This window comes from Nerophis lumbriciformis, linkage group LG18 (assembly GCF_033978685.3).
Source record: "Nerophis lumbriciformis linkage group LG18, RoL_Nlum_v2.1, whole genome shotgun sequence".
Lineage (NCBI taxonomy): Eukaryota > Metazoa > Chordata > Actinopteri > Syngnathiformes > Syngnathidae > Nerophis > Nerophis lumbriciformis.
The window spans coordinates 30,294,542-30,308,087 of record NC_084565.2 but is presented as its reverse complement, the minus strand read 5'-3'; the positions used below and the strand labels follow the sequence as shown (position 1 = coordinate 30,308,087).

The window sequence follows — 13,546 nt, the reverse complement described above, 5'->3', positions numbered from 1 at the left end:
GGGTAGAGTGGCCGTGCCAGCAACTTGAGGGTTCCAGGTTCGATCCCCGCTTCCGCCATCCTAGTCACTGCCGTTGTGTCCTTGGGTAAGACACTTTACCCACCTGCTCCCAGTGTCACCCACACTGGTTTAAATGTAACTTAGATATTGGGTTTCACTATGTAAAGCGCTTTGAGTCACTAGAGAAAAAGCGCTATATAAATATAATTCACTTCACTTCACTTCACCACTTGTCCTTAATAATGTTGACAAAATAATAGAATGTAAAATGACACAATATGTTACTGCATATGTCAGCAGACTAAATTAGGAGTTTTTGTTTGTTTACTTACTACTAAAAGACAAGTTGTCTTGTATGTTCACTATTTTATTTAAGGACAAACTTGCAATAAGAAACACATGTTTAATGTACCCTAAGATTTTTAGTTAAAATAAAGCCAATAATGACATTTTTGTTGTACCCTTTATTTAGAAAAGTACTGAAAAGTATCGAAATACATTTTGGTACCGGTACCAAAATATTGGTATCGGGACAACACTATACACAAAGCAAGACGACACAAGAAACGTCAACGTAAAGTAAGGGTGATGGAGCCAGATGTTGATACTATCAATACATATTATGGTTTCAGAATATAAATGATACACATTTGATGTGTTTGACTGTTCCTGTCAATTATGTGGCTAAAAACTCAATAAACAAATGTTAAAAAAAAAAAAAGAATATGAATGATACTTAAGTGATTCAATCATTATTTTCATTTTTTTGTTCTTGTATTAATAAATGTGTGTTGGGTGTTTTTTGTTATTGTTTACAAACTCGGGGAATACGTTTCTGGAGACAGGATGGCATGAAGGGCAAAACCCAAATGATTTAATTTCAGTTATTTTTTGTTATATAATCTATTGGGAAAGTATCGGCTCGGGACTCGAAATCAGATCTGATGATATCAGAGACCAAAAACGTTGAATGTGACGTCCCTACACTAACTACTGCGTGGTTAAACCGCTGACGTCTCTAATTGGCGTCGTGTCAAATAACATTGGCATTTTCAGCTGTGGCTGTAGGCAACCTCCTCTTATGTATGTATTTTTTTCTAATTAATTCTACTCTCCCTGTACTGTTGTTTACATTGAACTCATTCATGCTGTTTGCTCCTTACCGCAATTACAACATCGGTTCTGTTGATGCTGTGTTGTACAATGTACTTGTTATTAAATAACCACGTGGTCAAAAAGAGCTATGCATTCCTTTTCTACTTTATCATGCAGTCCAAATCATTAATAAAGTGAATATATTGTACATAATATAATGTAACTGTGTGTACTGTAGGTGCAGAAAGAGGTGCACATGCAGTGGCTGAGGTGGCAGGAGAGGAGCTATGGCGTGGTGTCTCCCGCTGCCAAGTGCAGCATGATGGACACGCCCTTCTAGATGCCCCATGTGACATAACACACACACACACACACACACACACACACACACACACACACACACTGACAGGTCAGCTTCTAGACTTTTTTGATGGCTTCTTTGGTCAAACTAACAAAAAAAAGAGAATGATGCCATTAATTAGTCAATAAAATGTTTCCGTTTTTACTGCTTTGTATTTTCGGTGAGGTGGTTTTTAATGTACGTATGAATTTATTTGCAATAAGCCAGAAGGACAACATATTGTTAATGAGTTTTAGATATTTTTCCGGATATTGTATAACAATATTTACTGTTATTCCGTCATTGTCAAAACACGAATGGCAGTTGAATAAAAAAGCTGTTTTAAAAAGAACATTTGTTCATCTTTAGTACAATATTTGTGTTGTTGGTGTTTTTGGACACTTATCTTATAGTTTACTTATCTGTATTGTGCAAAAGCAAGATAACATCACATGCAGCATGTTCCTAAACAGGTTATTTACATGTTTTTTCTGATCAATCAAATTAGGTAAGCAAATATTTGGGAAATCCATCCATCCATCCATTTTCTACCGCTTGTCCCTTTAGGGGTCGCGGGGGGTCGCTGGAGCCTATCTCAGCTACAATCGGGCGGAAGGCTGGGTACACCCTGGACAAGTCGCCACCTCATCGCAGTATTTGGGAAATAAAGGGTTAAAATTTCCCCTTACATTTTCGATCCTAATGACAACAAATGTCTACTTCCAAAAACTGCTATATACAGATAATCTTTTAAAACTACTTTTTTTTTTTTAAGTATACATAACAAAAAATACTGTCTAGTTGGGAATTTAACCATTTAAATGCCAGTTTAAGTGCTAATAGGAATGTTGTTGTTTTTTAGAAATAGACTAAACATATATTATGTTATTATTAGGCCTGGAAATGGGCAAATGTTTTTTTATGCATTCTTTTTTCAACACTATTCAATTTAAAACAAAAACTTGTACCTGAGGACCAAAAATGTCAGCTTCCCAAAAATATCAATATTTTATTCATATATTTTTTTCCACTTTAAACTAGTGGATCCTTACCAAACCTGAAAGAAACAGTGGAGTTATTTGTTTTATTTTGAGGGCCAATATGTTGACATACCTGTTTTTTCAGTGGGGGAAAAAACACAAATTACAGAAATCCACTTTACCCAGATACACATCCATTATTTATTGAAAACACACTGATCTTTAAATTTGTAAGGCACTTTTGCAGAAAACAGTCAGACATTTTGCTACATATTTAAAAAAAAAAAAAAAAAAGACAACATCTGGTAGACAGTTATGAAAATTGAAATCCAGCACAGTAGATTGTTGTGTATCCGGCAATTTATTTTCTCTTCTTTATATTGTAAATATCTGTTATTTTTCAAGTATCAAGCGGTTCGATGGCTCTATCTGCAGCAGAAAAAGAGTGCTGTCTCACCAGATAATTCACTCAACATTTCCTAGCATAAAGATGCGTTGACAAGTAATGGTGTTACATAACTGCACATTTTGTGACAGCAATACTGTATTATGTCTGTAATGGTTTCTTGATGTGTAAAAATGAATTGATTTGATAATTATAAGAGGCAAATTACAGGGTTTAGAGTTTAAAAATAGAAATTTTTTGCATTTTCTTTGCCATTCGCAGAGGGTCTCTGAACGTAACCATTACTCAATGACTTTATTGCAAATTGAAATCTTGGAAAGGTTTGCATTAGTTTGTTAAATTCATGGGAAGTAGAAGATTAAAATGTTTTTGTGTAGTGCTGCCATGTAGGCATCAGCAATTCAAAAGTTATGTGGTAAATTCAAAGTTTGGCATATAGTTAAAGAAAAAACAGCCTGCATCTCAGCTTTGTATTGGTTGAGTTTTTTTGTTTTTGTTTTTTATCGTTTCACATTTTTCGAGTCTATTGTGATTTCTTCTTTCCTAATATTATGAAGAGATAGTCTTTGTTCTCGAAATAGTATAACGTTTTCCCGACTTTGCAACTTTATTCTTTAATTTGTTTGTTGCTCATAATATTACTTAAAAAAAAAAAATGTCTTTAATATTTCAACTTCATGCAACGAAAATGACATTATTTTGCCTCAAATCACCACTTCAAAAGCTAACTTTTTTTTGTCCTTTCAGTAAGTTTTTTTTTTTTGCTTTATTTTGATATTGTTTTTGTTGTTACTCTAATATACATGATTATTCCCAAGAGTTTGGTAATATACAATTCTTCACAGGTGTACTTGCAGTTATTCGAAATTCATATTTTTTTCTACTTTTTTTTTTGCTCAATCAATTTCAGCCTTAAACAAAAATACCAAACATGTAATGTTTTTTTAGGTTATTATGTTAACCCTTTAAAGACCTTTTAATAGAATGATTTAGCTGAGATAGGCTCCAGCACCCCCCGCGACCCGGAAAGGGACAAGCGGTAGAAAATTGATGTATGGATGGATTTCACAGTTGTCAATTAGTAGAAATTTGCAAACCATGAGTTATTTTACTATTTGAAACATGTGACATTATCTGTTCAAAACTTATTCAAAAAGTTCAAAATTACCCAAAAACTTTTGAGAGATTTGAGCAAAAAGAAAAATAAATGAATCCAAAAGGTTTTTACGCCTTTCAAAATTTTTTAAGGATGTTTATGTCCTGTTTGATTTGGAGGATGATTAAAATTGAATGTCCCCAAATGGTTAAAAAAAGAAGAAAACAATTTTATTCTCTTAACAGTATGATTTTGTTTTATTAATATTGGTTCTAGTTATAGTCTAGCGTAGCGGTTCTCAAACTTTTTTCACCAAGTACCACATCAGAAAACACTTGGCTCTTCAAGTACCACCATAATGACCAACATTAAAATACAGTATCGTAGTAGGCCTGAGTATTCATCAAAAACAAGGTAGAGGTTTTATTCAGCAGGTATATTTTAACATTACACAAAGTTTGAACAGTAACACTGTGTTTTAATATATAGTAAAATAAAACTTTTACATTACAATATTTAATTTAGTGATTTGGTGTACCACTAGTGATACCCGTACCACAGTTTGAGAATCCATGGTGTAGCGCAGGGGTGTCAAACTCATTTTAGCTCAGGGGCCGCATGGAGGAAAATCTGTGCACACGCGGGCCGGACTATTAAATCATGGCTAAAGACAACTTCAGATTATTTTCTTTGTATTACTTTGGCCAAAAATAGAACAAACCCATTCTGAAAATATTACAATAAAAATATAGAAAAAAAATACCGGCAGCGGTAAAGTTTAGATCTTTTTTTTTTTTTATCTCCTTCATTGATGTGCATCTTTGATAGACAATTATACCACAATTATTCAGTTATACATTTACACATCAACGCCTGAGAAGGAGCAGGATGAAGAAAAAATCTTATATTTCCCTGCCCATGAAGGAAAGAAGAAAGTGAATGAATGTTTATAACTGAATAAATTGACATATGCATAAAATTGTGTTTTCTTTTGTATTTTTTTAATTTAATGAATTAAATAACGTTTATGACAACCTTTTTTCAAAACACAATATAGAATGTGAGATATAACAGGATAATGCATACATTTATCATTTGTTTTCTTAACAGTTACAAAAAAGTGGAACTCCAAAAATTTACTGTGGGACCCCATTTTTATGACTTCATCGGGACCCCGTTTTGAAAATTCCTAGCGCCAACACTGATAGAGTATTGGTGCGTGCAAAACAGCAGCAGGCGGCCTTGGCCTGCGGGCCGGTTCTAATACTAATCAAATATCAACCCGGGGGCCATAGATCATTCATTGACTTTGACACCACTGGTGTAGCGTGTTCGGACAGGAGTCGAAGGTGGAGTGTCAAAGGATGGAGCTAACAGTTTTTATGACATTCAAGTCTCAGTTTAAAACAGAGCAGTACTTCCACATCCGGGGCTCACTGGTGCAACAACCCTCACTCTGGAAATGTGTCCTTTGAAAAAAAAAAAACAGACTAGAACTATAAACAAAAGGGTGAATTATGTAAACAATGGCAAAGTTTATTTTGAACATGCATACATATTTGCAATTTCCTATTGCAACATGTCCAAATAGGAAGAAGCAGAAAAAGCAAAGCTCGACACATTTGACTTTATCATAGTGAAGACACACCATGGAGACCAGCTGCTGGGTCTCTGCCACACCAGAGTCCTTTTGGAGAGACCGGAGGAGATGTGGATGAAGAGACAGGGCTGCGGGACGGACAAGCTTCGCAGGGTCTTGGCTGAATGAGCGTGTATCGGACAATGGCCGAGAGTTGGTGGACGGCCGAAGGTGGAGTCGGCTCTCTTGGTTGCTTTGTTGGGTCCGCTCCTGTCTCTGGCTATGCTCCCCCCACCCCAGCAGATGATGGTGTGGAACGCCGCAGAGGCCACCACACTGTATGTTTTTTTTGTTTTGTTTTGTTGTTGTTTTATTTTTGTGGCTGTATGTAGAAATGGCACTGCTGGAATGGCAGCTGGTTGCAGCAGCTCTGCTCTTTTAATGTATTGCATGTCCTTTGTTTTCTTTGATGTTTCCCTTTAACACACATGCTTATGTGTGCTATGGCTATGAGTTTTTTCCCCCTTGGCCTCAGTCTGGACCCTCTATCCAGGGGCCCAGGCTTGGACTGAATATTTTTTCTATTTACTCACCACCATTTTTTGTAAGGGGCGCCGGAAGTTGGCAGACCCGTCAGCGATCCTGTTCTGTCTCCCTGTAATGTTTGTCTGCTCCTGAATGGGATTGTGCTGAATATCTTAATTTCCCCTCGGGGATTAATAAAGTATTTCTGATTCTGAGGAATGTTTTTTCTCTTAGTATTATTATTTTTTTTTTTTTCATTTTATTTTGATTGACATCCAGCATCAGACATTCCTATCCATTACATCATATTCACATAAATCATATATCTATTGTCTGCCCTAAATGTCAAAATATTTTTGTTTGGGACGGCGTGGCGCAGTGGGAGAATGGCCGTGCGCGACCCGAGGGTCCCTGGTTCAATCCCCACCTAGTACCAACCTCGTCATGTCCGTTGTGTCCTGAGCAAGACACTTCACCCTTGCTCCTGATGGGTGCTGGTTAGCGCCTTGCATGGCAGCTCCCTCCATCAGTGTGTGAATGGGTAAATGTGGAAGTAGTGTCAAAGCGCTTTGAGTACCTTGAAGGTAGAAAAGCGCTATACAAGTACAACCCATTTATTTATTATCCCATCCATACCCCCGCCCCCCCCCCCCAAAAAAAAGAAAAAAAGAAAGCAACAACAATAACAAAGTAATATCTACAAATACATCGATTAAATAAACAAAAGTTCTCTTAATATTATTACTTTATTTGCCTGCTATTTGGACAGTATTCTATTAAAATTATTTTATTTTTTTTCAACTTTTGACAGTTTTTTTTATTTTTATTGTTTTATCGTTTATATTGTGCCGAGGGCCAATTAAAAACAGTCCTGGGACGCACCTTGGTATTATTAATGTGAAGCCACGCTGCTGCCCCCTGGTGGTCGTTTTCATACACGGTCTTAACTATCACACACTTTCAAAGACTTCCATCGACTCAATGTGTGTATGTGTGTGTGTGTGTGTGTTTTACGACCCACCGGAGAAGCCCACCCCCGTGTCAGGGTTCGTAGTGGGGGCATAAAGTGGGCCAATGAGGGGTCTGTGTGGTGTAAAAGCTGCTGTTAACAGAGAAAGACGACAGGAAGTGTCAAGTCAGTCTCCACGAACATCAGGCAGCTTGGAAGGTTTTCGCGCTCTTTTTAAAATTACCGGTAAGTTTTATTTTTTATTACTTTCCCTTTCTAATAAAAGTTGTTAAATTAGAACAAGACACTAAATTTGCTGAAATCTAAATTTTTAAATCATTGTTTGCTGGGGGGGTTCGGTGTCCTCAATTCCAACATGGACGACGACCACACTTTCCATAAACTGTTTACTATATTTCACGACCAAGTTAACGTTTTGATAACTGAAGCGGTTTCTTTTGTTTTCTTCAAACAGCCAGCAGAGGAGGTAAGGGAGGAAAAGAGTGGGGGTTTAATGTCAACTTAATAACAGGAGACATGTTTCTTTCTGCCTGCCTGGACATGTTTACTGTAACTCTCATTAAGAAAGTGCAGTGACTACAGTTTGTTGTTTCATGCAATAGTTATTCCCGTCTCCGTAAAAGTATCATTAACGTGGAAATAGTGTCAAAGCGCTTTCCAAGCATAACCCATTTACTATTTAAGTAAGAGTACCGTTAGTAGAGAGTACATCAGTGTTTTTCAACCCTTTCTGAGCCAAGACACATTTTTTACATTGAAAAAATCTCGAGGCACACCACCAGCAGAAAACATAAAAAAATAAAAATTCAGCAGCCGATATTGACAATAAAAAGTTGTTCTCGCAATTGTTGGATATGAATTCAAACCATAACCAACCATGCATCACTATAGCTCTTGTCTCAAAGTCACGACCTGTCACATCACCCCGTGACTTATTTGGAGTTTTTTGGTGTTTTCCTGTGTGTAGTGTTTTAGTTCTTGTCTTGCGCTCCTATTTTGTTGTTGATTGTCATGTCATGTACGGATGTACTTTGTGGACGCCGTCTGCTGCTCCACGCGCTGTAAGTCTTTGCTGTCGTCCAGCATTCTGTTTTTGTTTACTTTGCAGCCAGTTCAGTTTTAGCTTCGTTTTGCACAGACATCCCTAAGCTTCAATGCCTTTTCTTAGCGGCACTCGCCTTTTGTTCATTTTTGGTTTAAGCATTAGATACCTTTTTACCTGCACCCTGCCTCCCGCTGTCGTCGGCATATTGTGATCGCGACAAACCATGTTCCCGACATCTACAAAGCAATTAGCTACCTGCTGCCACCTACTGATATGGAAGAGTATTACACGGTTACTCTGCCGATCTCTAGACAGTGCAGACACTCAACAACGGCACATTTGCGGATTAGAATTACTGGTTTGCAAGAAATATTTTTAACCCAGTTAGGTGAAATTACATAATATCCCACGGCACACCAGACAATATCACGGTACACTAGTGTGCCGCGGCACAGTGGTTGAAAAACACTGCCCCACATGATGTCATCATATAATTTGGATAATCTGCTAAAATGCCAGTGACGTGCGGTCACTGGAGGCAGGTGAGGCGGTGCCTCACCTGCCATCATGGAAAGAAAAAAAATGTAAAAAGAAAAAAAATTAATTCAATTGTTATATGTATTCAGTGATTATACTATAAAGTTATTTTCCATTTAACTTCACCAGTTTTAGATTATTTTTATTCAAAATTGCTGAATTTTCACATTTACTGAGAAGAGACGGTGCAGTGATCAGCAGCCAGTTGAGGCACGTCACTCAGTTGTACCTCAACATGGATTGCGGACTCTGCTAACTGCTGGCCTGCTGTGCAGTGAGACTGTATTGCTATATGAACTATATTATACATTTCCATAGTTTAGTTAGCTGAGGTATATAATGTACAGTATGTGTGTAAAGTATTTCTTGTGCTGAGCAATCATAAAACTGCTGCGAAGACGCACTGTGTGAGGCTCGCAGTAATCACGCCTCCACGTGGATAATGCACCGCCGCGCAGAATGCACCCCCCGACGGGAGTGCCACACTAACCAAAGCCCACTCCCAAACGCTCCACGTGCAAGACCGAATCCACCCAAAAAAAGTCACTTAACAAGAAGCCAAAAAGTGCCGTGAACGACTGCAGGGACACAACATTAGGTACACCTGCAGACTGCAGCACGGATTTCATATTTCATTCATTCACAACTCCTCCAACACGAATACCACTGTTCCCGCACTTATAAGTAAAGGTAAGACCATCCATCCATCCATCCATCTTCTTCCGCTTATCCGAGGTCGGGTCGCGGGGGCAGCAGCTTAAGCAGGGAAGCCCAGACTTCCCTCTCCCCAGCCACTTCGTCCAGCTCTTCCTGTGGGACCCCGAGGCGTTCCCAGGCCAGCCGGGAGACATAGTCTTCCCAACGTGTCCTGGGTCTTCCTCGCGGCCTCCTACCGGTCGGACGTGCCCTAAACACCTCCCTAGGGAGGCGTTCGGGTGGCATCCTGACCAGATGCCCGAACCACCTCATCTGGCTCCTCTCGATGTGGAGGAGCAGCGGCTTTACTTTGAGCTCCTCCCGGATGGCAGAGCTTCTCACCCTATCTCTAAGGGAGAGCCCCGCCACCCGGCGGAGGAAACTCATTTCGGCCGCTTGTACCCGTGATCTTGTCCTTTCGGTCATAACCCAAAGCTCATGACCATAGGTGAGGATGGGAACGTAGATCGACCGGTAAATTGAGAGCTTTGCCTTCCGGCTCAGCTCCTTCTTCACCACAACGGACCGATACAGCGTCCGCATTACTGAAGACGCCGCACCGATCCGCCTGTCGATCTCACGATTCACTCTTCCCTCACTCGTGAACAAGACTCAGAGGTACTTGAACTCCTCCACTTGGGGCAAGATCTCCGCCCCAACCCGGAGATGGCACTCCACCCTTTTCCGGGCGAGAACCATGGACTCGGACTTGGAGGTGCTGATTCTCATCCCAGTCGCTTCACACTCAGCTGCGAACCGATCCAGTGAGAGCTGAAGATCCTGGCCAGATGAAGCCATCAGGACCACATCATCTGCAAAAAGCAGAGACCTAATCCTGCAGCCACCAAACCAGATCCCCTCAACGCCTTGACTGCGCCTAGAAATTCTGTCCATAAAGGTTATGAACAGAATCGGTGACAAAGGGCAGCCTTGGCGGAGTCCAACCCTCACTGGAAACGTGTCCGACTTACTACCGGCAATGCGGACCAAGCTCTGGCACTGATCATACAGGGAGCGGACTGCCACAATCAGACAGTCCGATACCCCATACTCTCTGAGCACTCCCCACAGGACTTCCCGAGGGACACGGTCGAATGCTTTCTCCAAGTCCACAAAACACATGTAGACTGGTTGGGCAAACTCCCATGCACCCTCAAGGACCCTGCCGAGAGTATAGAGCTGGTCCACAGTTCCACGACCAGGACGAAAACCACACTGTTCCTCCTGAATCCGAGGTTCGACTATCCGGCGTAGCCTCCTCTCCAGTACACCTGAATAGACCTTACCGGGAAGGCTGAGGAGTGTGATCCCACGATAGTTAGAACACACCCTCCGGTTCCCCTTCTTAAAGAGAGGAACCACCACCCCGGTCTGCCAATCCAGTGGTACCGCCCCAGATGTCCACGCGATGCTGCAGAGTCTTGTCAACCAAGACAGCCCCACAGCATCCAGAGCCTTAAGGAACTCCGGGCGGATCTCATCTACCCCCGGGGCCTTGCCACCGAGGAGCTTTTTAACTACCTCAGCAACCTCAGCCCCAGAAATAGGAGAGCCCACCACAGACTCCCCAGGCACTGCTTCCTCATAGGAAGACGTGTTGGTGGGATTGAGGAGGTCTTCGAAGTATTCCCTCCACCGATCCACAACATCCACAGTCGAGGTCAGCAGAACACCATCAGCACCATACACGGTGTTGATAGTGCACTGCTTCCCCTTCCTGAGGCGGCGGATGGTGGTCCAGAATTGCTTCGAAGCCGTCCGGAAGTCGTTTTCCATGGCCTCACCGAACTCCTCCCATGTCCGAGTTTTTGCCTCTGCGACCGCTGAAGCCGCACACCGCTTGGCCTGTCGGTACCTGTCCGCTGCCTCAGGAGTCCTATGAGCCAAAAGAACCCGATAGGACTCCTTCTTCAGCTTGACGGCATCCCTCACCGCCGGTGTCCACCAACGGGTTCTAGGATTACCGCCACGACAAGCACCAACTACCTTGCGGCCACAGCTCCAATCAGTAAGACCATAATAAGTTTTTTTAATTAAATGTGCTTTTTTGTGTGCTACAGTTTGTATGTGTAAAGTTAAAGTTAAGTTGAAGTATCAATTATTGTCACACACACACACTAGGTGTGGTGAAATTTGTCCTCTGCATTTGACCCATCCCCTTGATCACCCCCTGGGAGGTGAGGGGAGCAGTGGGCAGCAGCGGCGCCGCGCCCGGGAATCATTTTTGGTGATTTAACCCCCAATTCCAACCCTTGATGCTGAGTGCCAAGCAGGGAAGAATGCTGGTATGAGCTTTTAAACATAACCCGTTAACTGCTGCCAATCAAATGGTGAATAAGATACTCTTTAGGGTTCATATGTTTGTAAATCTGACTGTGATGAAGTCAGTGCCTCACCAGTCATGAACCTCACCGCACGTCACTGTAAAATGCATATATATATTTTAAAAATCCTCAAAAATTATACATTGATTTAAAAACAAAGTGTTATTAGCATTAACATATTTTTGTCTTATATAGTTTTGTTCTATTTTTCACTTGCTGCTTATTTTACAGTGTACTTTGTTAAGAATTGTTCAAGTTTCTTGAGACTTTTCCAATCCTTTATGTGACTTTTTCTTTATTAAAAACGAGTAGCAACAAATCTAGCAATTTTTTTCCTGGTGTTATTATGGATCAGGGTGTCAAACTCAAGGCCTGGGGGCCAGATCTGACCCGCCACATCATTGTATGTGGCTTGCAAAAGTCTGGGAAAAATTTGTGTCAAAATACTTTACTAAATGTATTTGGTCTTTCAATTTTAATAGAGAAAAACATATATTTTAGAGTTTAATATTATCTAAACATGCCAAATATTATATTATGTTGTATTACTAATATACTTTTGTCAAAATAAAAATAAATAGTTACATATCTGCTACTTACCTTTAAGATTTCAAATAAAGTTAGTATCCATCAATAAAAAAATCGAAAAATCAAATGGATCAGCAATTGTGTACAACAACATGAAGGGATTATACATTTATATTAGTGCTGTCAAATTATTTTTTTAATATCAATTGCATCACACTGGAATTTCGATTAATTGTGATTAATCAGAGGTTATTACCCACGTGCATGATTTAAATTTATCTTAAAAAAGCGGCTTCTGAAGGCAGCCATTACTGTGATGTGGCCCTCAATAAAAAAAAACAGGTTAACACCTCTATGGAAGACTATACTCGTGTTTAGAGAGCCTTTACTACTGTTGCACGATGTCCCCGACGAACAGCGAGTTGCAGCGAACCTGACGTCACACTTGCATCATGCTGCTGTGAGCCTTTCCTTCTATAATATTTGCACATTTTGTACATTGCTGTGTGCGGGTTTATCTCAGCTGTATCAAAGTATGTCCACATTACAGACATGCTGCCTTATGTCATCACAACATCCGGTTTCAACAGTGCTGTTTTTGGTGATCAGGGTCGTTTTTTGGCAGCCAAATATTCATGCATCACTAGTCATTAGAGATGTCCGATAATGGCTTTATTGCCGATATCCGATATTCCGATATTGTCGAACTCTTAATTACCGATTCCGATATCAACCGATACCGATATATACAGTCGTGGAATTAACACATTATTATGCCTAATTTTGTTGTGATGCCCCGCTGGATGCATTAAACAATGTAACAAGATTTTCCAAAATAAATCAAATCAAGTTATGGAAAAAAATGCCAACATGGCACTGCCATATTTATTATTGAAGTCACAAAGTGCATTATTTTTTTTAACATGCCTCAAAACAGCAGCTTGGAATTTGGGACATGCTCTCCCTGAGAGAGCATGAGGAGGTTGAGGTGGACGGGGTTGGGGGGTTGAGGTGGGGGCGGGGGGGTGTATATTGTAGCGTCCCAGCAGAGTTAGTGCTGCAAGGGTTTCTGGGTATTTGTTCTGTTGTGTTTATGTTGTGTTACGGTGCGAATGTTCTCCCGAAATGTGTTTGTCATTCTTGTTTGGTGTGGGTTCACAGTGTGGCACATATTTGTAACAGTGTTAAAGTTGTTTATACGGCCACCCTCAGTGTGACCTGTATGGCTGTTGACCAAGTATGCTTGCATTCACATTATGTGATTGGGCCGGCAGGCAAAGGCAGTGCCTTTAAGGGCGGGCACCAGGTAGCCCGTAAGGACCAGATGAGTAGCCCGCTGGCCTGTTCTAAAAATAGCTCAAATAGCAGCACTTACCAGTGAGCTGCCTCTAATTTTTAAATTCTATTTATTTACTAGCAAGCTGG

General features: G+C 40.6%; 1 protein-coding gene across 1 annotated transcript in view; it reads left to right on the top strand.

Annotated features, from left to right (window-relative positions):
- Positions 1 to 1,479, top strand: part of ghrhrl (growth hormone releasing hormone receptor, like) — a 31,048-nt gene extending 29,569 nt beyond the window's left edge. The window contains exon 13 of the mRNA XM_061977411.1: positions 1,334 to 1,479. Coding sequence (XP_061833395.1) covers positions 1,334 to 1,435 — 102 coding nt within the window. The 3' untranslated portion in view covers positions 1,436 to 1,479. The remainder of the gene's footprint in view (positions 1 to 1,333) is intronic.
- Positions 1,480 to 13,546: the final 12,067 nt, after the last annotated feature.